The sequence below is a fragment of the Pelobates fuscus genome, chromosome 1 (assembly GCF_036172605.1).
Source record: "Pelobates fuscus isolate aPelFus1 chromosome 1, aPelFus1.pri, whole genome shotgun sequence".
NCBI classification, from domain to species: Eukaryota; Metazoa; Chordata; class Amphibia; order Anura; family Pelobatidae; genus Pelobates; species Pelobates fuscus.
This window is the reverse complement of record NC_086317.1, coordinates 168,358,565-168,383,758: the sequence shown is the minus strand read 5'-3', so window position 1 is coordinate 168,383,758 and position 25,194 is coordinate 168,358,565. Positions and strand designations below refer to the sequence as shown.

Here is a 25,194-nt window from a genome sequence, read left to right as displayed (position 1 = left end):
CCATGATGGCATACCATTTGCGAAAGAAGACAACCCAAGGTATTGCAAATGGGGTATGACCAGTCTTTTTTAGTAACCACTTGGTCACAAACACTGGCCAAAATTAGCGTTCAATTTAGTTTTTTACTTTTTTCACACACAAACAAATATGAACGCTAACTTTGGCCAGTGTTTGCGACTAAGTGGCTACTAAAAAAGTCTGGACATACCCCATATTGAATACCCTGGGTTGTCTACTTTAAAAAAAATATGTACATGTGGGGTGTTATTCAGCGATTTATGACAGATAATAGTGTTACAATGTCACTATTGATACATTTTAAAAATATATGTTTTGAAACCGCAATATCCTACTTGTACTTATAGCCCTATAACATGCAAAAAAATAGCAAAAAGCATGTAAACACTGGGTATTTTTAAACTCAGGACAAAATTTTGAATCTATTTAGCAGTTTTTTTCATTCGCTTTTGTAGATGAATAAAAGATTTTTCACATAAAAGTCAAAAAACATGTATTTTTTTCAATTTTTCATCATATTTTTTCATTTTTTAAAAATTAAATTACATGAGATTATATAAATAATGGTATGTAAAGAAAGCCCCTTTTGTCCTGAAAAAAACAATATATAATTTGTATATGAACAGTAAATGAGAGAGCGGAAAATTACAGCTAAACACAAACACCACAAAAGTGTAAAATAATGCCTGGTCGCAAATGTACAACATCACAAAAAAAGTCCAGTCCTTAAGGGGTTAAGCAGATGGTTTTTAGAGCTGCTTCCACCTGATTCTTTAGTTTCAAAGGTCTTTGTGTTCAGTATCATCACACAGAGCATTGTCATTAGCACAGAACAGAGATGATCATAATTCATCTCTCAAAAGCATACCATAATTTATGAGCGGTATAGAATCTGGGTGGACAGGGCCATGTGGGGGTTTCCAGCTGCTGAAGCACTCCCTACATACCCTAGTGCCAGCTGCACAGCATGAGTGCATCTAATGATGCGCTTGCTCTGTGCTGCCCTCAGATGCAGACACACCAGGTGAAATGAAGGAGGAGAGGACTACCAAAGCAACACTGTTAGGAGGCATGCACAAGGCAATTTGGGCTGCTGATTTTGGATTATTTCTCTTCCTAAATGTTTTTGGCACTTCACATCCAGATTAGATTTACATTGTTTTGTGTTTTTGGTTTTAAATTTGTATTCTGTAAATGAAAGATGGAAAATACTTCTGCTACGGAGGGATTTAAAGAAAGATCTGTGCTCCTGAGTTGGTCCAAGTGATGCTTATTTATTGACTCTTCATTAGTTTTAATGCAAAACCATGAATTGTTGTTTACTTTTTTCCTCTCTTTGATTCCAGGTTTTGTACAGACTGCAAAAATAAAGTGCTACGGGCTTACAACATTTTAATCGGGGAACTGGATTGTAGTAAAGAAAAGGGCTACTGTGCTGCACTTTATGAAGGTCTGCGCTGCTGTCCACATGAACGGCACATCCATGTCTGCTGTGAGACAGACTTCATTGCACATCTTTTGGGTCGAGCTGAACCAGAGTTTGCCGGCGGGTATGAGTATGTAACTTGCTAGAGTGGGCTTTCTAGCGCTTTGCCTTTTTCATTATATTTCTAATGTGAATAGTTTAATTGTGACATCTTTCATTTACAGGTCTCGGCAGTTTACAGCCCTGTGTTCAGGACTTAATGTTGCTGCAACAAAGTTAAACATCTGCTTTTTTTAGTTAGAGAAAATGCAGTGTGTGCAAATAATGCTTTTGCACTTTGCTACTATAATATTTTACATTCTCATTTGATGTTTAGCAAATCATTATTAAAAGTGTGCATTCTATAATTGAGGTGCAGTGATTTCTATTCGTATATTTAAAAAATGTTTGTTTTTTTTTTGTTTTTTTTTTTATAATTTTCATCACGGATTTTTGTGTGTGATGTCTGTTTTAAGAATATTTTAACGATTATATTAATGTTAACATTAATAAAATACTGTAGCTGAATAATCTGAATAGGTAACATATATGTATAGATGCATTGTGGAAACAATACGTGAATGTTAATTATAAAGTTTGTTACTCAGCTAGTTAATGTTGTAGTAAACGTGCATGCTGTACATTTTCCTAGGTAATTTTTGCTCCCTAATTCTAACTTCATTTATCTTTTTGAAGGCGTAGAGAGAGGCATGCCAAGACAATAGACATAGCTCAAGAAGAAGTTCTAACATGCCTGGGTATTCATCTGTATGAGCGACTGCACCGCATCTGGCAGAAATTGAGAGCAGAAGAGCAAACATGGCAAATGCTTTTCTACCTTGGTGTCAATGCCTTGCGCAAAAGCTTTGAGGTAAGCTAAACTGCAAATATAAGAGACTTTAAACATAATAAAGAGAAATGGCAAAGGGACACTGCAGACACCCAGACCACTCCAGCTAATTGAAGTTGTCTGGGTGCAGTGTCCCAATGTTAAATACTGCAGCTCTAAGTCTCTCTCCAGTGGCTGTCTACCAGACAGTCACTACAGGGTTTCCTGCATCGTAACAGACCTTTGGCCTAGTATCTGATGCTGGATGTCCTCACACTCTGCATGGGGACATCCAGCTTCAAATTTTTCCCTGTAGGAAAACGTTTATTCAGTGCGGGACATTGGATGGGGGCAGAGCGTCCTCCTCCAATGTCCCGCACTAGAGGAAACTTCCGTGTTCACAGAACACGGAAAGTGTGCTATAACGTCGCTGGACATCCTCCCGCTATGTGAGGACCTCCAGCGTCGCTGAAATCCCCATAAGGAAAGCATTGAAGGCATTATTCAATGCTTTCCTATGGTGAGGTCTAATGCGCGTGCGCGCCATTGCTGCACATGCGCATTGGGTCTCCGCCACCACCGGCCACGCATGCTCAATGGGTCCTCAGTGGGCGGACCCTTACCCAGCGCTGAGGGACATCGGCGCTGGATACAGGTAAGTCACTGAATGGGATGGGTGGTGGGGGAGAGAGGGGACCTACAGTGCCAGGGAAACTGTTTGTTTTCCTGGCACTGGAGAGTCCTTTTTAAATACTGATCATTTGCTTTAATGGCTACAATAAGTGACTTGACATTGTTTCTAGAATACAAGCTTGCAGTAGTCTGAAATTAAATGTAGAAATAAAACCAATTTACATTATTAGATTTTGATTTAAGATAACATGACCACTTTTGAAAAATTTCAATCATGATTGACAGAAGACATTACTTGAGCTAAAAGAGGCACTGTCACCCCGCATGCATGGGCAAGACCCACAATTGTTTAAGAGGAAAATAAACAAAAGGAATATGAAAGGAAAATATATATATTTTAGAAAACCACAGTTTACATTCACTCAAAGTGTAACATTGCATAAACGTTGTACTATCCGGAAAGCAAAAAAAGTTTAACTGCATATGGTCTCAAGTTGACATTACATGTTAACCAAATCTCTTTCCGTCGTTTGTCTGAGATAGCTTTTAGGCAGTGTGTACCAAGGCCAGAATAAAAAAAATATTTACTTCTTCCCCTGGGCTTCTTTTGCCTGACTATGGGAAAAATGTATTCCAGCTGTGAAAGTGATCCAAAGAACAGGCTTTATTAGGGGGCTAGTCTAGATAGGTTTGTATATCTGACATTGGATCCAATGATTCCCTCAAGTTATAAAAGAAGGATGGGTAATGTGAAAACCTTGCATAGTTTCAGCAGTGACCTGTTTTATCTTTATTGCATAGTTACATAGCTGAAAAGAGACTTGCGTCCATAAAGTTCAGCCTTCCTCACATTTGTTTTTTGCTGTTGATCCAAAAGAAGGCAAAAAAAAAAAAACAGTTTGAAGCACTTCCAATTTTGCAACAAGCTGTCTTATTTTGGGTATAAGCGTGGATTAGTGAATTGCCTTTAAAGGGACACTATAGTCAACATATAAAAGCAAGAAAGGCAGGTCCCCCAGCCGCCCTTCTTGCTTTTATATGAACTTGCCATATAAAAAAAAAATCTGAGTAAGTTTTAATAATAAAACTCACCTCCATTCCAGCTCCCCGCTAGGCCACGCCCCCTTTTTCGTCAAAATGCAGGACCCAATAGGACGCTTCTCCTTGAGAAGCGTCATCGCGATGTGGTGCGCATGCACGGTTTCGCGCTGCACCAATCGTATTCTTCATCGATCGGCATTGAATGCCGCCCTATGTAGAAACTCAGCGCTCAACCGCGCATGTGCGCGGAATGCACGTTCACGAGCTCAGCTGTCTGACCGCTCAGCTCACTTTCTATACCTGCCCCCCCAAACACTACATATAGAGGTCTCTCTATAGTGTTTCTATGCAAACACACAAGTAGTAAAAAATTAAAGACAGACACACACTTTCTCCATACATATCCATCCCAATCATCCATTCCCACCCACACTGTCACCCAACCACACTCACTAAATAAGTTTACTTAGTTTGAATCCTCCCCTCCTGCTCGGTCTCCCGGTCTTCATCCTGTCAGCTCTCAATTCCACAAGACAGCCTGCAGACTGGATGCTCGTGCACAGTGTTGCACAGAGCTGCCCTCTGTCTGCGGACAGCAGATCTAAATGGATTGTGGCGTTTTATGCCTCAATCGACTCTGAAGTCCCTCTGGTGGCACTCTGAGTGACTGCAACTGGAGGTGTCCCTAGCTTTGAATGTAAACACTGTATTTTCTCAGAAAATACAGTGTTTACATGAGAGGCTGCAGGGAGCTATCGTTCTCACCTGAACAACCTCATTAAGCTGAAGTTGTTCAGATGACTATAGTGTCCCTTTAATGCTTTGTGTGCTTAGTATGTATAAAGTGTACTGGAAGAGCCTCAATATGTCTGTGTGGCAATCAGCCATTAGTTTGCAGTTGTTTTTTTAATATGTTCTTGCAGATCAGATATAACTATTCTTCCCTCGTCTAAAATGCTAACTTTGCTGTTTATTGCTGTTCCGATATTGTGTTTTTGGAAAAATGCTAATATAGGTTTCTTTGTCTCCCAGATGACTGTTGAGAAAGTACAGGGCATAAGCCGGTTAGAGCAGCTCTGTGAGGAATTTTTGGAAGAGGAAAGAGTCCAAGAACTCAAGCAAGAAAAGAAAAGGCAAAAGAAGAAAAACAGGCGAAAAAATAAATGTGCTTGTGATATTCCACCATTGGCAGAAACAGTGGATGCGACAGTCATTAATCAAAACAATGTAAGTTGTAAGAAGTCATTTTAGCAGAGAAGTGCAATACATAGATTGCAAGTCCTACACTATAATCTAAACTAGACTTCTTTCTTGCCCTGGCATCACACTGAGCATGTTATCTTTGTTTTGAAACATAACATGCAAAAGGTGACAACAGAAAAGTTTACCCTGCTTTAGTAATTCATTGGTGATCTTCCAAATGGAAATAAATCTAGACAAATTCCAATTACAGTGATAAAAGAAACAAAATCTTCCTTTGCTGTGTTTAGATATGACTTGGGAGTTGCCATGTAATAGATGTTACTGCATAGGGCTGTCTTGTAAAAATGTTTTATTGCCATGGGAGCCCATGTAATTTGCGTAGGCTTTCCATTTTCTTTATGCTGCAACTATGATCCTCCATCCCATATGCAGTACATCTGTATGGTGATTCCAAACAAAATTTAGGGGGGAAAAAAAGGAAAGCGCAACCACAAGTCGTTCAGACAAGATGCATTGAGAAAGGGCAAAGCCTGAAACGTTTATATAGATGCTTGTTCTTCAATTACTGCTGTAGCACTTGTGTTTACGCTTCCATCCTTTTTTCTAAATTTTGTTTGCATATATCATTGTAGGAGCTACAGTTAGGGTGGATAGCAGCACCTATATCTGGTTATTTTACTGCCTATTTGGAGTACTGTGGTTACTCCAGCCTCTCTCTCTTTTTTTTTTTTTTCTTCCTTCAATGTATGGTGATTCCACATGGACGTAGGATCTTTTAAGCATTGTACATATAGACAGCATATTGTGTGACCTTGTGTAGTTGTGCAGAGAGAGTGTAATCATAAGGGGAAATGTATACATTTTAATCTAATGGGTGAGTTTAGATTGCTTTACAATATCCACTCAAAGTTGTTGTTTTTTGTGTCTCTGAATTACCAGGAGGTGGATTTTACAACAGGTTTTTGTGATGTTCCCTCCAACCCAATCCAGACACAAATTCATACATTGCCCAGTTTAGACAACTGCTCTGTCTCAACATAAGGTTTATAGTTGTCACATGCACCACTTATTTTCTGCCTGCCCATTTTTAGTCCAGCTTGGTATAATTTGGTCCCAACGTGCTGCACAGCCCCCTACATTGTTCCACCAGCAAGGCATATAAATTACACTTTGTCTGTAAGGCAAGTGCCGATAAAGACTATAATACTATAATTCAGTTGAATCTGCTTTGTGTATAAGAGTCCTGAAAGTATCCACGTACTTGGTGGCACTCTACTACCGTATCTATCTATCTTACGCTTTCAGACTGTTTTTTACATTTCCTTTTTTGACACTCCCAATTACAAGCCTAGGCATTTCAAGATTTCCTCATTACTTGGTCAGAACTTCCTCAGCACACAAGTTCACTCTTCTCTTAGATACTTAGGACTAAGGATTGACCCTTTGTAATGCTGTCAATCAGACCACAGTGGGGAGACTTAAGATACTTTAATTTAAAAAACATTATTCGATTTTGCTGATCTTATTATTTCCAGGGTAGTGTTGAAATAGCCATTTGGCTGTCCTGTCCCCCCTTCTGTGGAAAAGGGTATTTAAACTCCCCCTTTCACCCACGCTGTGCTGGTCTTGCCACGCCTGGCTCAATCTCCATGGCTGAGATCATGATGATCTCAGCCAATGCATAAAAAAAAAGCATTAAGCACATGCACAGCAAAACGCTACGCTGCGCTAATCAGCATCTCCTCATAGAGATGCCTTCAATTAATGCATTTCATAGGGAACGTTCAGCACCTCCATGCAAAGTCTAGAGACGCTGAATATAGATAATGATGCAGGAAGCACCTTTGGTGCCAGTCTGTGACTGCACCTAGAGGTGTTTCTAGGCACCAAAGTAAACACTTTTTTTTTTTTCTGAAAAGTTAGTGTTTGCATTAAAAAGCCTGCAGGGACAGGCTGTAGACACAAGAACCACTACATTAAGCTGTAGCAGTTTTGGGGACATTAGAGTCCCTTCAGGTATAGCGCGTGTTTTCATAACCAACCCTAAACTGCCCCAATGCATTAATGACCTAATTTAATTATATATAAGAAATTATGGAGGTGAGCCTATACCCTTATAAAAAAAAATAAAAAAAAAAAAATAGTGCGCTGAATAAATATTTTGATATTTGTTGGGTGGTTTGTTTTTAAAAAAAAAAATTTTTTTCCAAGTTTTATTTTAACTACTTTTATATTTTTCCCTAAAGGATTCCTCTGTTTTTATGGAAAATGGGTGCACTGATTGCAACAAATCAGACGATAGCACCAACTGTGTAGAGGTTATTGTCACCAATGAGAACTCTTCATGCACGTGTCCAAGTGGTGGTGATCTTCTGGTATCTCCAAAAATAAAAAAGGGTATGTATTAGATGTTGTCACTCTGAATAAATACTTACATTTATGCGTCAATATCAAGATTTTCTGACCGTTCAGCTCTGTGAATGAGACTTTTAGGTCCTGTGCCCATTTAATCATACACAAAAGTAGAATAATGGATCTTTTTACAATTTGTATATGACTAAAATACAACAATGGAGCAAGAGAGGCCACTGACGAAGGTGCACATCGTTTGCCCCGAAACGCGTGTTGGGAGTTAAGTTTGGAGTGTGTTTAGGGCACTTATCACTACGCACAACAGGATATCTAGCTAATCTATAGATATGACGGACTTTCACTTATTTCTAATTTGATTTTTCACTCCTTTATTCTTTGACTCCTCTACCTATTTAGTCAGTTTAACAGGGAGAGAGGCTTTTCTCTACTTTACTGTTTTATGCTCTTCCTTATTTCTACAGTACTATCCTGTCCATTTTACCTTGTATGGATACTTTAGGTCGCAGCAGAGCATTTTTTGTATTTGACTATTGAATCTGTCTATTCATGCTTAATAGTACTATGGTCTAACCTCTAGGTTTTCCCTGTTTTTTACACTTCGACTTTAGTTTAATCCGTTGTCTCTTTTGGTACACTGGTATACTTTTCCAGTGCACTATTGATTTTCCAAAGGGTTAACGTAGGTGCTATAAATAGGCCTATTTAATACAGCTTTCTTACCTCGTGCACTTTGTTGTGTATTAGGTAAACTTTTCTTTTGTTTATTTATCTATAGGGTTAAGCTCTTTGGACACTGCTGGAGTGTCTATACTGGTGTATAGATCCCAAGAAGTAGCTTCTTGGGTATCTCTCTCTCTATATCTATATCTATTTTTTTTTTTAGATTAGTTGAGAGTCCATGGACCCTCCCTCAATTCTATAAACTTAACACTTTGTGTTTTTTTTTTTTTTTATTTGCAGAGAGCAGTTTATATATTTTATACCACTAGTTATTTCCTTTTTGGTAGGAATGTGCTTGATAAACGCAAATACACAAATGTATTTGTAATTCTTATTGCATGTCAATTGTTATATTTTTACATTTCTTTTACAGGGTTAACGCCTCATTCTAATGGTAGCGATTGTGGCTATTCGTCTAGTATGGAGGGCAGTGAACCAGGATCTCGAGAAGGCTCAGACGTGGCTTGCACTGAAGGCATTTGCAACCATGACGAAGCTGGTATGTGTAAACTTATGACACGGAATTCATTTTTTTTGTTGGAAACCATAAAATAACCTTACTTTATCTTTGATAGGGGAGGACTCGTGTGTGAACTGTGATAGTTGTGTGGAATGTTGGGCCAATGCAACAGAAGACAACCTGAAAGGGAAAAACAAAAAGAAGAAGAAAAAATGCAAACCTTTTAAATGTGAAAACGAAAATGTAAGTTGAAGTGTATGCATGCACAAAAAAAATGCTTTAGTGGTCACATGCTTCTGCATGTTAGAGGTTACAAACTGATTTGTACGTTTGAAAAGCCAAAGACTGCCAAAATGTTTTTTTTTTTTTTTTGTTTCATAAAGTGTGTGTTCATTCATACATACATACACTGACTGCAGACGGCGAGATTGTGCACATCCTGTGGTTTTAGCAAAGGAAATATGCATTTGTACACTGCCATCACACAACTTCATATCGGATAATTACTTTGACAGCAGTGATGCAGAGCTTTTAGGTTTAAAGGTACCCACAGCAGTTAGAGGAAGCAACAAAAAGCACTGCTCTGAGAGACCTTTAGAAATCCTTAAGTAAAATGGAAGTGTGAGGTTAGGTGTAAATGCATCAAATTGTCTGTTACAAATTGTAAACTGAAAGAAAAATTTAGACTGCTAAATCTCAGCTTTGTGACTGTGTACATCATGGAAGCTAATGACCGTGAATTCCAATCTTGCATTACACGCACACAAAAAAAATTTAATAAAAACCATTAAAGCGGTGTAACAGAGCTTATTTTGTGCCTTATTTGCATATTAATTTATATTGTATGGGGGGGATTTACGGGTTGTCCCCAACTAGTATAATATCCTATAATTATAGCCAGATTAAAAAATACCCTCTAGTTGTTTGGGTTTTTTTTTTTTTTGTACTTTTTTTGTTTTGTGTTTTTTGCACTTTCTCTTTGCTTCAAACACTGAAATGTTATATTCTGTAGTAATTGTTACTTCCATTATTCCTTGTTTGTAGATTCCAAAGCCAGTATCCTGTAATCGAGAAAACTCAGGCATTGCTCACAGTGATCAGACCAAAGATGGCATGGTTGACAGCTGCTGCACTATCACAGAAAATACTGGACCGACCTGGTTAGATCATAGAAGTGAATTATTCAAGTGCACAAACACAGCGGACGGATCTTCTATATTCGAGGCAGGAAAAGGAACAAAAACTTTAAAAGAACTTTTGGTTAGTGATCTTGACTACTTTGAATGTAACAGCATTAAAGCCTTAGCCATTCGAGGGGGAAATTCCAGCGTCTATTGTCAGATCTTGCTTAATTATACAAAATACTAGAAGTAAACGATTGGTCTTGTTCTATCACTTTCAGTAGACCATGGTTTTTTTGATAGCAATGTAGACTTGAATTTGCTAGAAAGCATTCTTGGAAAAATACATATGTAAACGAAGGAGTATTTAGTACTGGACCAATGTAGAGAAGAATGCTCTGCACAAATCGAACCAGTAATATAATTTTTTTGTTTGTTTCCAGGACGAATCAGAATGCACAGCAGAAGAGGAAAATGGCCTTTCTCAAGATGAAATACAGACCTTTATGGCAAACAACAAGTCTTTTTACAGCAACCGACAGCAGTTCAGACAGTATCTAAAGGAAAAATTCAACAGATACTGCCTCCTACATGAGTACTCTTTGTAGTAGCGGCTGACAACAGATTGAGCATATTAAACAAATAAACTAGACCCGTCTTTCATTGAAACAATCAGAATGACTACTGCGCCTTTCTGTCTTTACAAATTCTCTGATTTGGTCTCTGATTACATTTTACCATAATTCCCCCACTCTTTTGTTACCCCGACCCATATAATTTGGTTTTCTTAAAGGGAGAGGATAATTGCACATCTGTTGATTTTGGGCTTGTAAATTTTTTTTTTTTTTTTTTTTAATGGTTCTTCAAATTTATAATTTCCCCCCCTCCCCCACTTTGCCCTTGGTTAATGTTTCTGCATATACATGTTCACACACCCTTTAGCATTATATGTAATGTTGTAATTGTAATTTTGTACAAAATGTCAATGAGTGGGACATAGGATTTTACAGAATCAAACATCCATTTGCTAAATGTTTGGATGTAACATGTAAAAGATGTTCAAAACAGGGAAAAAAAGAGAAAAAAATAAAGAATATTTATTAAGATGCATAGCAAGAGTTGGTTCACCATTTCTGTTTTCAAAATTTCTAGGTTTGGGAAAAGTGGTACAAATCCAAAACATGTCTAACTGTGCTTTACACTGAAAAGAATGATTTGATTCCTTACACCATGAGCTTATATTTGTCTTTCTAGTGACGCTGCCATGACAGGCTAACCTTAAAGGGACAATATAGCACCAAACAACCTTAGCTTAATTAAGCGGTTTGATGTCCAGATGCCCCTGCAGTTGCATTGCTCAATTCTCTGCAATTTAGGAATTAAATCACTTTGTTTCTGTTTATGCAGCCCTAGCCACACCTCCCCTGGTTGTGACTGTCACAGCCTGCATGAATGAAATGGTTTCATTTTTTAATCAGATGTAACTTACTTTAAAAGTTTGTGTCTCCAGCTCTGTAACTTGAGCTTGAACTACATAGGCTTCCCCAAACTTCGGCTCTCCAGATGTTGCTGAACTACAACTCCCATGATTCTGTGAATGAAATAGGCTGAGAATCATGGGAGTTGTAAGACCGCAACATCTGGAGGGCCGGACTTTGGGGAAGCCTGTAGGCTACAGCAGGTTCCAGCAAGCAAAACAGAACATGAAATTCTGAAGTGAACAGAATTTGCAATAAAGAAGCATTCGATGACTCTTTACGGGTAGTTTTTAGAAAGGCTGCACAAGTCACATGCAGGGAGGAGTGACTAGTGCGACATAAAGTTGCTCTGTCTGATTTGGTGTTTGAACAATTTGCTGCTGGATGTCCTGTTGCTACGCGGTGCAGGGGAAGGGGAATTATACTTACCTGAACCTGTCCTCCGCAGCCACCGCCATGCTCTTGCTAGTCTGCTTCAGCTGTCAGGAGCCCATATCGGTGTTGTACTCTTTCACATGTGAAAGAGTAAACACTGATGTCTATGGAGGATCCTGCAAGACCACAGGATTTTCAATCGAGAGCCTTTTTTGCTCTCAGCCAACATTAGTGATGGCTGGGTATTCAAAAAGCTTGAGAAAAGGTAGCTCTGCCTCCTTTTTTTTTTTCTTGGTATTTTTCATATGCTAAACAAAGTATTCCCTACTTTGTCTTTTGATATTTTGACTGTGTTGGAATTTCACTGAAATTAGTATTACATAAGATTACCTTGTCAAAGAAAGCATGTACTTTATTTGCTGTGACAAAGAACACAAACTACATGTAAGGTTCTCCTGGCCTTTTCTGGCACTCTTTGCTGTAAACGTAGCCCTCTATGCTGAGATTTTTTTTGTTTTTGTTTTGTAAATGGTGTCTTTAATATCTCTGTATCAGAATTTATTGATGGAATCATGTGTACGTTTATTTTACCGTGACCGGTGCACTTTAAAATATAAAACTCAAACTGGCTAGATGAGTCCTAACAGGGTAGGTACAAGGGGTTTTAGCCCTAAACTTCATGGATTTTCAAAATGAATGTGATATCTGTCATAAATAAAACAGAACAAGTCTATATTAAAGTATAACGGTTTGTTTTAACAATACTATCAAAAGTAAAAAGAACTGAATCCAAATCTACTTTCGCACTGTATTAAATAATCTTTCTAACCTCCTGAATACAAGCAGTAAAATCAGTGGTCTAATACATTTAAACCAGGTCAAGTGAGAATATGCAATGATGCTGCGAGATCACTAGAAGTCACCAATCCTGGAGAGCACTGCTAATGTCCAGCCTCAAGATTTCACACTGAGTCAGACCATAATGTATAGTCTATCAATGCCAGTGGGGATGCTTAAAGCACTGTTGCACAGAATAAGTAAAAACAAGCAATATCCTTTTCTTTCCCCTTCAGTAAAATCTGTGCTTTTTACTTTAGGATGTCGAATACATCTGAAAAGTAAACATTTCCTGACAAGCTTGAGAAAGCCAAAGCAGTGTTCGGAACTAAACATCTTTGTTGCAATGTCTGTAAAAATATTTTTTTTCTGATGGCTATATGGTGGGTGGGATGCAATCTTTATGCATGAGAGTTTGATCATGCTGGCAAGACAGTGGAAATTACATCTCTTATGCAGTGGTTTCAACAAACTTAAATGGATGTCAAAACTGGCGCTACAAAGTATTCCTGCTGTGGCTAATTCCTTTCATTTGCTTCCAACATCTAAAAGGAAGAAGTGGGTTGAATCTCCTTCAGATTTTGTATCGAAGGATTCTAGCAGAGTTTGATTTTCTAGTTTGTCTGTGGCAATATATCACACAAGGCGTTCTTATTCACCCTAAATGCAAGAGCATGCTCAGAGAATTGCAATCCCCCGTAGAAGTGTCTATATTGCTAAGCACTTTCAGACATCTCTAGCTTTTTTTTTTTTTGTTATATGTGGGGAGGTCCTATTTTAGTGGCTTATATGAGGGGGTTAAACTGTTGACGATCGCTCTGCCCCTAAACTAATGCTTAATGTTTGAGGCTTCAATCAGGAATTTTCATTCCACAAGAAGTAAGGGGGAATGGGTGGTGGGAACATATAGTGAAACATTACGGTTAAGGCTTACAAAAAGAAGGAATTAGACATATTTTGTGTCCACTCCAAGACTTCTTTAACCCCTTAAGGACACGTGACATGTCATGATTCCCTTTTATTCCAGAAGATTGGTCCTTAGGGGGTTAAAGGACCAATCTGAAAAAAAAAATATATATATATATTTTTTCTCCTTTTCTGAAAATGTTACCCATTTGGATCAGGCACTGCTCGGACAGTCAGCTGACACTCTAAGCCTATCACTAGCTCATCATTAAGGGAATAAAAAGTGAGAAAGTGCCTCTTTTCTCAGAGGGAAGCTACTTAGAATAAAGGGTCAAGCTGACACAGCCTATCTGCAGCGCTTGGTGAAAGGCTCCTTGATTGAAGCCTCAGACATGCTAAACCTCTAGGTAAGTCTTTGCTTGGGTCCTCTTCCAATGATGTTAAGGTACCCAGAGTAGTCCTTTAAAAAAAATAAAATGTAAAAAAAAACAACCTCTTGTACTCTTATGATTAAAGGGACACTCCAAGCACCCAGACCACTTCTGCCCATTGGAGTGGTCCTGGTGCCAACTCCCATCACCCTTAACCCAGCAAGTGTAATTATTGCTGTTTTTATAAACTGCAATGATTACATTGCAGGGTTAAAGGACCACTATAGTGGCAGGAAAACAAACTTGTTTTCCTGGCACTATAGGGTCTTTGAGTCTACCCCACCCTCAGGGTCCCCCTCCCGCCGGGCTCAATAGGGTTTAAGCGGTTAAACTTACCTTTCTGCAGCGTCGGGCTGGGGACTCTCCTCCCTTTCCGACGTCATCTGCCGATTAAGCATGCGCGGCAAGAGCCACGCGTGCATTCAATCCGTCCATAGGAAAGCATTTTTCAATGCTTGCCTATGGACGGCAACATCTTCTCCTTGTGAAAATCACAGTGAGAAGCGCCTCTAGCAGCTGTCAATGGGACAGCCACTAGAGGCTGGATTAACCCTAATGTAAACATAGCAGTTTCTCTGAAACTGCTATGTTTACAGCAGACAGGGTTAACACTAGATGGACCTGGCACCCAGACCACTTCATTAAGCTGAAGTGGTATGGGTGCCTATAGTGTCCTTTAAGTCCCCCTCTAGTGGGTGTCTATCAGACAGCCACTAAAGGGACTTCCGTGTTCTTAGAACACGAAAAGTGTTTTAAACGATGCTGGACGTCCTCACGCTATGCATGAGGACCAACGTCGCTGGAATCCCCATAGGAAAGCATTGAATAATGCTTTCCTATGGCGAGGTCTAATGTGTGCGTGCGGCAAATGCTGTGCATGCGCATTAGGTCTCCAGCGCTCGATTCAGGTAAGTCACTGAAGGGGTTTTAAGCCCTTCAACAACATGGGATGGGGGTTGGAAGGGAGAGGGGCACTGCAGTGCCAGAAAAAACGGATTTGTTTTCCTGGCACTGGAGAGTCCTTTTAAAGTTGATGTATCCATTACAAACTTAGGGGAAACAACATTACCGGTCAGATCTCAAGCACAAAAGTTCAGATGGGCTTAAAGCCTGGGACTTGGCAAATAATTTTCTAAGCTTCATCAAGGTAAAGTGAAGTTCTCTTTTCTGGTGAGGCATGAGTTCAAATAATTTGTGAAAATCAAAGAATCTGAAAAAGGTCCTGCTAAGTTGCTGCGGAACATTCAATTTGTATCAGAATTTTTTGTGTTATTTGACGCTGGATAGCCTGGTCAGTTTAGACCAGAGGAAGGCAACATTTGGCACTCCAGATGTTGTGAACTACATTTCCTATAAATACTCTTACAGACAATTTTGACATAGCATCCGGCAATATGTAGTCCACAATATCTGGCTGAATGTTGCCTACCCCTGAAGTAAACCCATTGATTTTGGCCACTGTAACTGGAAAGTATTATGATTATATGTTTGGTCAGCAGATGTCCCATCTTAGTATTCCCTCTGTAATCTTTATTTTGCACAAGGTTGAGTGGTTCATCACTGGATGAGTTATTAAAGTCAATGGTTGAAGGAAAGAAAGCATTATCTCAAGAGACATACATAAAATCACAGACCTATACACAGAATTACATAAATACACATGATCACAGAAGACACATATAATCATAAACTTTCACAATCACAGAGATATCCACAGCCCCCCACCACACACAATCTTTCTCTAGAAAAAGAGGTTCACCCAGCCTCCCTACCTTGCTCAGGGAGGGCTGGAATGGATTCTCTGTCCCTGGTGGCCAGTTGTTGCTGCTGATGCTCGCTTGCCCAGCAGTGATGCCGATGCCACGAGGGAGCTGTCCAGCAGACGCACAGAATGTAACAGGGCCACAGGTTGGACTCCTCTGATTTAACCCCAAAGTTGCCTCCAGTGCCAATCCAGTTTTGTGAATGGGGAGTCACTGATTGGCTGAGATCGGTTAGTTGACACACTCAGCCAATCAGTGATGTCCCTTTCCGGCACACTGCGGTTCCTGAAACTGTAATTTCAGAAGTCTGAGACCCCCTGGGGCTACACTGAGATTGATGCTAGCTGTAACTTTGAGGGTAAACAGTTTGAAAAGGGTTTAACTCCTTGAGGTAAGAGTGAGCCTCGGTCCTTCTGGCACCATAACAACTTAATTTAGATGAAGTTGTTATGGTGCCTAAACGCTTTCAATTTAAGTCTCAATTTTTGGTGACCGAGGGATCGAGAACCGAGGGAAGTTGAGTCCATTACAGCATTAACCCTTTCAGCTTGGTGTCTAGAAGTGGGATGGATCAGCAAAACCATTGCGGTGAGTAGCCTTTTTGTGTCTTATTGATGCTGATTGTCTATGACCCCCCCCCCCCTTTGGTTCAGTAAGTCTGTATCCAGTAGATGGGAAAGGTGTAAGGATTTTAGTCATATTGAGACCATGAGAGGTCTCCTGTTTATATTGAGACTATAAGAGGTCTCCGGTTTATTAGACATTTGGTCTAAATATATAGGGTTTTGGTAACCCAGGTTAGTATCTAAGATAGATACAGGGTATCTCAGGTAGATACAGGTTTTGAGACCATAAGAGGTCTCCGGTTTATTAAGACTATAGGTGTTCTGAGGAGCACGGTTTATAGATCTATAAGTATACCCCAAACTTCTTTCTCCCGGTCACCTTTGTCTGTCTTAAGTGTTCTTTTTGGATGATTGTTTGTCTATATTGGGGACACACTTTGGTAAGTTAGTACTGTCTCCACTCTGAGTCAGCAGTATGGGAAACGTGAGTTCAGGTCCTGAGTGACATATATATATATATATATATATATATATATATATATATATATATATATATATTAGCAGTACTATTAAACAGAGGTTTTTAAAAATACATAGGGATTAAGGAGAGAACGCAGGTAACTTGTTTTTCTTTGCTTTTTACAGTATATTGGGGCTGATGTGTACTGTAGTCACTGCTGCCGCCCAGTGATGTGAGTGAGCGCAGGACTTATCTTTCTTCAAGATAGCAGTACTGTATATTAGAAAACAACTGACTCACAGGTTGTACCTGATAGACCTACTTAAATATTTTGCTTTATTCTTTCTGTCGCATAGAAGTATAAGTTTATTACTCTGTTTTATTGTAAGTTATTTTACATGGGATCTGTGTGCCTGGTATGATTGTTACTTTAATACGATAAGCCCACTACACTTTCTATGAGAGTGGGATAAGTGTAAATGAGTTACATTGTTTAAATGATGAGCTCAGTAGTTTTATACTGAGACAACAAAGTCACTTCATTAGTATTTGAAAGTTAATTCCCCATATGGGATTAATTGTATAGAACACCAATCAGCACATCTTCTCTGCCCTGTGTGTTTATTGCAGAGGATCCATACTGTAAATATGATTTTTGTTTGAAAATAAGAGAGCAACATTTACATTTTCAGCGGTCCAACACATGCTTCATTTTGCTGTAAGCTAACCTTTTTATTGCTACAGATGCCTACTGCATATGTTTTGTGTCTTCTATGTCTCACATTATGTGTTATTTTAAATTGTGGTATATAGCCTGGATTAGAGATCATGGACAAAGGTTTCTACCTGTGTTACTAAGGCTCTTGGAGACTGACCGGTCTAAGGTTTGCCATGCCTTTTAACATATATAGTATACATTTTTTTTAAGTCTCTGAGCGTTCTGAATGACTCTGGTGAAACCATGTCTGTGTAATCTGGTCCAGATGTTTGTTCAATTTCTTTAAGATTTAAGTTGATGCAGCATCATCTCAGATTAGTTAATGGAAGTTTTATACAAATATTTGAGTTATGAGCACGCTATATAAACGGATCCATTCTTTATATACAATACTATAGTAGATTAAAGTAATGAAGTTAATTAAGAAAATGTATACATAAGAATCCCTAAAATAAATCTAATACAAACTAAAATTGGTATACCTTACAATAATATGTTCTGAGTACAGCTGTTAACTGTTTATTCTGTGTAAATGGTGATTGTGATAATATGTGAAGTGTGCAGCTTAACTGGAAAGTGGTTTAATTTATATGTTGCTGTGTTGTTTTGAATTATATTTGAATCAGTTTGTCTGTCTAGTGATACTGATAAAAATGCCAGCTAAATAACCTATCAAATAACTGTTTTATTAGCTGTTGAATACTAGCGTTTTGGCCAAGAGTAGTTGGAGTTGGAGTAGTTCTATCAGCTCAGAGAGGCTCTGTGTTGTGGTCTGATATAGCTATATGGGAATGGAGATTTGGAGGTGTTAGTTTAAGACTGCTTTCATATTGTGTCTATCTGTGTTTCCTAGGAGGGAGACAGAGTGTGTAGTTGCATGCCCATGAATGTGATTTCTGTATTGGCATATCTGCTGGGTACCCATTATGTGTTTCTACAAAGATACTGTTTTGTGAGATGACGTGTAATATTACATTGTATGCTGAGTATGAGTTATATGGTTTAAAATGAATTGGTGTTTATGAGCTAAGTACTTCAGTAGGATGTGCTAATATGTGGGACAAGGTGGAAGCGGAAATGTTGAGATTATGGAAGAATAAGCAGTCTATATTCACTGCTTTGGCATGTAAGCAAGGTGCAAAGGAAGAGATTGGTAATATGATTTTTGTAAAGAGATTTTACAAGTGTTGGAAGGATGAGGCAGGTTTGATGTCTGGAGATGATATGGATCTCCTTAAAATACAGTCATGCCTTGGTAATATGTTGCCACAGTATTCTTTGCTTGTGAAACAATTGATTTCAGACTGGGCCAATTTGGGTGGCTCAGATTTTCTTACCAAGGTTATAGAAAAGGAAAATGCAGGTTGTTTTGACTTAAGAAAAGATTTAGGAAGTAAGGTTGCTTATTATGCTCAGGGATTGCAACACTGTCCACCTACACAGGCCCAAGAGAGAGGATGGGATGGAGCACATAGAGCCCTTGGAAGGGGTGGTCAAAGAGGGGCAAGCGGGGGGAAACAGGGAAATCAGGGTTATAAGGGCAGGGGTAACCAAGGAGGAATAGACAGGAACACTTGTTTCAACTGTGGCCAGCATGGCCACTGGAGGAATGAGTGTCCACACCCCAGGAAACCCCAGCCACCCCAACAACCCCACAATTCTCTAAATACATCCGGTAGACAAGAACAACACCAGGCCCACTCCCAACACCACTGGCCAGCATATCGCTTCGTTCAGGACTTTAGCGCACTGAATAGTTTAATTGTGCCCATTGCACCCATCGTCCCTGATGTGACATCCCTCATTACAGCCATTCCACATAATGCCACTTGCTTCACTGTCATTGATTGAAGTAATTTTTTTTATACCTATTGATCAAGAGACACAGCTACTTATGGTTTTTACTTTTTGAAGGCTGTCAGTATACCTGGACACGCTTACCCAAGGCTATGTGGATTCCCCAGCCGTTTATTCGCTGGTACTCCAACATACTCTAAAAAACATGGACCCCCTTTTGCACACTTACAGATTGATTTTACTCATGTATCCAAAATTGGTAAGAAACAGCAATACTTACTGGTCATATTTGAGCAGTTTAGTAGATGGCCCGAGGCCTTTGTGACATCTAGGGAAGATGCTAGGACTGTAGTGAAGATTTTCGCTACTGAAATTATTCCCAGGTATGGCTGCTCTCTGCAGATTAACTCTGATAATGGCCTGGTTTTTGCCAGTAAGGTTACCCAGGAACTTGCTAATTTTTTGCAAGTTACCTGGAAGTGTCATTTACCCTATCATCCAAAGAGTTAAGGGGTAGTTGAAAGGATGAATAGGACTATTAAGGATGAAGCTTATGAAAGCTACTGCAGGATGATGGGTAAATTGGACAAAATATCTTCCAGCTATTTTAGCTGAGATAAGAATGACTCCCCACAAGGTGACTAAATTATCTCCATTTGAGATTCTGATGGGACGACCTTTTCCCACACCCTGGGCCAGGGAACCGCTTGTTATGTCTGGGGATTTACAGCTAATACAAGAACAATATGTACAGGAATTGTTGATAAAACTGAATGGTATATATGGCAATGATTCTTCACAGTTTTCCCTTACCTTCACAGGAACCTACTCATCCATACCAGCCCGGCGACAAGGTGTATATCCGTCAGCTGAACAGGACCAAGAAAGGAGGATACCCTTTTGGACCACCTGCTACTGTGATTGCTGTACCCAGAACCGCTGTCCTCACAGATTCCCACGACATCTGGATTCACGCATCCCAAGTGAAGCTGTGTCCAAAGAGGGGAACCAAGGAAGACAACACCACTCCTCGCTCGGAAACAGAATTTCCCCTTAGCGAAGCATCATGGCTTTCACACCGTATCGTAGATTGAGAGGATCATACGAACCTGAGACCAAGATTATGTTGTGCGCTATGCTTTCTGGAGTTGTTATACTCCCTCTGATATTGTTCCTTGAATGCCATTATGAGTACAAGTCAATGGGAAATTTGAAACCTGTTTGTTTCTGGAGAAAAGACTCTGACACAATGAACAATTCTTCAATACCCCCAGCCCAATTAGGCCTTAGCCCCTCATCTAGCATTCGTCACACACGCTCCCTCAAGAACCTTTCTCCACCACCTTTCTATCAGCATGTAATATGCAGTCACTCATTCACTGAACGCGTTTGGATGAATTGGACAAATAATAATCCTTATAAGTACCAGTTACCTGTATGGAATGTGTCCACAGCTAATGAAACCGATGCATTATGTTTGTTTGAAGGTTCACGGAAAATTGTTAGATCTTATAACGCAAAAATGTGCACAGTTAAGGTTGCATATCAATATAAACACAGGCCTTATTACTTTTAATAATGATTATACAACTGAAGGGGACAAATGTTAGTCATTATGAACGACACTGCAATTGAGAACTATACACTACCTTATATTTTTACACCTTATTATTGTCCTTTATCCTCTACCCTAGAACCAAAAGTCAACAACGACACACACACACATATTCTGTCCACATGTGTTAATTCAACTGCCTTCTTACAAGCGGTTCATGTGTCATTAAAAATCACTACTCCTGTTGTAACATTATGTAACACAGCAAACAAAAGGCAGAAAAGGGAATGGTATGACACACTGTTAGGAGGTGCTGGAACCACTATGGGTATGCTAAATAGTATAGACATGGAGACCCTCAAGAATAAGTTAAACACAGCCAGCATGCATAAAGGCACTGGTTTCCATTCTACTGCAAACTGGGCTCCAACTGTTGTTAAATCACAGGTTACAGGGGGCGGAGCCTGACTACCAAACGGACAAGACGTACAAGGAGTGGGCTCCCGAGTCTGGACCCAAGATTCAGGGCACAACGCCCGACCACCCGAGCACACGGACTGCTGACAGTACTAATCGAGTGCAAAAGACCGACCTGAACCCGGGGATACCAGACACTTGGTCCTCCAGTGCCAGGCGGACCACGTGCGGCAAGCGGCCTGTGCGGGTGGGAGCCGAGGAGGGACGGCCGCTCTCCCGGTTCTCTGGCAGACGAGGGGGCACACACATCCTTCCCCCCCCCTGCCGGTGGGGGTTATCCCGGTTCCCAAAGACCTGTACTGAACTATCAAGCGGGTCTGGAGCCACTCAAGAAGGCGGACGCACCAGGCGCTGCAACGATGGGCCAGACAATAGCACAATCGGATAAAGCAGACCCCAGGTGCCAAGTTCCGGACACCCTGGGGGTCATATTTGACAATTTCTGGTCCAAGCTGCAGGAACGCATGAGACAGGCACAAGCCACAAAGAAGCCGGACAGAGGTAAACAAAACCGCAATGAGCGGCGACCTCAGCGGCCTCCCAAATGCCGACAGCCAAACTACAATAGCCTCATAACACTAAAGGGACAACCGCTACCATAGAAAACCCACAGTAGGAAAAAGCGGGCTAATGGCGGACATACCACCTATCGCTGCCGCACAGTCACGAACCCTACAACAGCCCTGCCTGGCGGTGTCACTCTGGGGTACCCACGGGGACCAACCAAGGGCCGAACGGCACACCTCACCACTCACAAGGAGGAAATCGATACTGGGACAGTGTACCCTTCTTCCGAGCTAGGGGCTTACCAGGAGGTGACCCTCCCACGCCGCCCATATACCCGAGGGGATAGCTGCTCAGGCATACACTCGGGCCCCCGACCCTGTTGATGGGGTCAATGGACATGCGTCACAGGCCCCTACTAAGGCCTCGGGCCGAAGAGAAACAGCACCAGGACGACGAGCACCCAGGAAGTGCAGAGGGAGAAACGCGGAACGGGGAGTTGAGGGCCAGGAAGGCCCGGGCAGACTCCAGTTCGCCGCAGCACAAACACTCCAGCACACCGGTAAACTCCTTAACGCCATCAAGAACTTTCCGCACGTGGGCATCGGCTGAGCTAGGAGAGGCCGTCGGGTGCACACCACCGTACTCCACTACTATGGCACCGAACCCCTGCAAGTTCCAATGGACTGTCTCTGGCAACAGGATCCCCTTAGTGGATTGTCCTAATGCCTACCGGCCTTCCCAAGTCCCGCACTCATTCTGCATGATCGTCTACGAGAACCAGGGACTTAACCCAGCATACCGGCTCCGGGTTCACAAAGCCTGATACGTTATTTTTATTAAGTCTGTTATCTATTTGTTTTCCCCCATGTATAGCAAGGTTCAGCAAGACATAAATGAGGATTAGCCCAGTGGTTTTCACCTTAATGCAGTAATTATAAATGCCATGCTACTGTTATACTTAGTACAAACGCGCTTGTCCAAGCTGCCGTGGCCTCATAAGCTTACAAGCAGATGTCTTATTTAGCTTGACCATAACAGCAACATAACAGAATGTGCAGCAACTATACTTTTATGCTGACAATGTTACCATTAAGCATGTTTAATTTTCTAAGACAACTTAGCTAGATCGCTCAGCGATGTTACACATGTTACTAAGACAGAATTAGCGACGATAACCTCTCTGTTGTATCACTAAAATGTATATAACAAACTACCTAGCAACAACACACTTGCATACCTATATAACTTATTAACTATTGCATGCTAGGATTCAGATACATGTCAGGTGTTCTCCCTTTTGTCACTCCTCTGACTCCTACTTTCTGACCTTCATGATACTTATATAAGCGAGAATTTAATCTGTTATTAACCTTCATAATATAAAACTGTGCATAGCTAGCGAATGCCATGACGAATAACGCAAATGTATACAAGTCTACCCTGAAGACGCTGTTGTGGTGCACCAGGGCTACTTGTTCATTCTGTGCACAATAAAATAAAGATTTACAAAAAAAAATAAAAAATCACAGGTTACAGGATTGGATTTAGATAAATCAATGTATAACTATTTAGGTAATTTAACTGTTGCAACTATGGAATTCACTACAGGTCTAGGTAACTGGAGTACTTGTGCCATCAGGTATTTATGGATGCAACAATAAAGATTGGCATTAGAAGACACACTAATAATTACTAAACTAGAGAAGAGTAGAGGGATGCTTAACCTCACAGATAATGAATGGTTACTTCTAAAACCCCAATCCACTAAATGCAATGAATGGTTAACTGGTAATGTTTCACATTTTTCATGCTCATGCTATTTTACATTATATCATGCATCATCAAAGGATGTTAAATTAGCTTGTCAATTTTAACACATTACCAGTACCAGTTTATGATCTCTTTGCCAGGAATTTAAGCTGGTGGGCACCCACATACACAGGGGACTATATTTTTCCCAAAGATAACACACACAGGTAGCCACACATATCCTAAAAGGAGAACTCCTTAAGGTGAGTTCACAAATTCAGAAAGATTTAGCCCATCATTGGTACGATGCTTTTACTGGTTGGTCCCCTACTGGATCCCAGATAATGAAATCATTCTTCTATCCTCTTGTTATTATAGTCCTGATTTTATTGTGTATGATTTTATATAACTGCCACCTTACTTGTATATTGATGAAGAGAATACAGAAATTAATCCATAATGCAGAACAGAAACAATGGGAAATTCTCCTCTCTGCCACTGGAGGGTATCAACCTATCTTTAAAACTGGGCCTTAGGAATTACCACATGGGAATCGAGGTGAAGAAATTAATGAAAGTCCCGCAGGGAGTGACTAGCACCCCTGAAAATACCATGTGGAAGTTTCTCTGTCCTGGGAAGATTTTATCGATAAGATGAGCAAATGAATTGCTCAAAGAGGGGCTTGTAGGAATATGAAATAGTTAACTTTTCTTGTTCATATGTATTTTATGCTTAGATAAGGTTTATAATCATTATTGCTGACTGAAAGGATATGAAACAGTTAAACTCTTTTTGCTTTGTATGCTTTAAAATAATGTATGACATAGTTATGCTAACTGTGGCAGACTTAAACAATAACATTATTTTACTGTCTTTCTTCTAGAGGATGTGTGACATTGCTCAATCTCAGGATATTCTTGCCCAGACTTTATTCAAATGCTTATCTTTCTATTGTCAGACTAGTATGTACTATTAATTACAAGGAAACGATAAATCTCACTGCTTATGTGACAAACTGTATATAAATGCTAGCCTCAAAATAATACACACCGAGAATCTTGTCAAAGCATCTTGTTGGTGTCCGTGTCTTATTGCTGACAATGATTCTCCATCAAAGTTGATTTTGGCAACCGAGGGATCGAGAACCGAGGGGAGTTGAGTCCATTACAGCATTAACCCTTTCACCCATATGTAAACATGTTTACAGCAGGCAGGGTTAATCCTAGATGGACCTGGCACCCAGACCACTTCATTGAGCTGAAGTGGCCTGGGTGCCTATACTGGTCCTTTAACATATTAAAACATAAATGTATATCAAAATATTGCAAAATTAAAATAATTTTTCATAATAAATTATTTTAAAACCTAATCCAACAATATTAATATATAAACATAACATTAAAACATAACAGTACATGAAAGTCTACTCAAGACAGTCTTGATTAGGTGCACTGACCGCACCGATAGAGGTAAAAAACTAAAGTAAAACCCATGTGGGCAGAGTGTACTCAAGTTATTTTCGCTTGTTAATCTTTCCTGATAATTTTAAGTGTATAATACAATATAGTGTGGCTTTCTGACAGCCCCTGAGGGCTTTAAGTTAATACCTTAATGTGGCGCGTCTATCCCCCAGTAGGACTCATAGTATTTGTTATAGTATTTCTCGCCAGCGATTTATAATTAATGCAGCTTGTAGACTGTTTTTGTGACC

The 25,194-nt window shown here is 40.0% G+C and overlaps 1 protein-coding gene across 2 annotated transcripts in view; it reads left to right on the top strand.

The window, feature by feature from the left end:
• The window catches only part of GGNBP2 (gametogenetin binding protein 2), a 32,626-nt gene extending 21,652 nt beyond the window's left edge, over window positions 1-10,974 (top strand). Inside the window, exons 6-13 of one of the 2 annotated variants that reach the window (XM_063452085.1) lie at window positions 1,366-1,569; window positions 2,181-2,355; window positions 5,020-5,214; window positions 7,437-7,587; window positions 8,657-8,782; window positions 8,859-8,986; window positions 9,788-10,003; window positions 10,308-10,974. In XM_063452085.1, the coding sequence (XP_063308155.1) occupies window positions 1,366-1,569; window positions 2,181-2,355; window positions 5,020-5,214; window positions 7,437-7,587; window positions 8,657-8,782; window positions 8,859-8,986; window positions 9,788-10,003; window positions 10,308-10,472 (1,360 nt within the window). In that variant the 3' untranslated portion in view covers window positions 10,473-10,974. Of the gene's footprint in view, window positions 1-1,365; window positions 1,576-2,180; window positions 2,356-5,019; window positions 5,215-7,436; window positions 7,588-8,656; window positions 8,783-8,858; window positions 8,987-9,787; window positions 10,004-10,307 lie in introns of both variants that reach the window. The other variant, XM_063452076.1, reaches the window with a different exon arrangement.
• The last annotated feature ends 14,220 nt before the right edge of the window (window positions 10,975-25,194 follow it).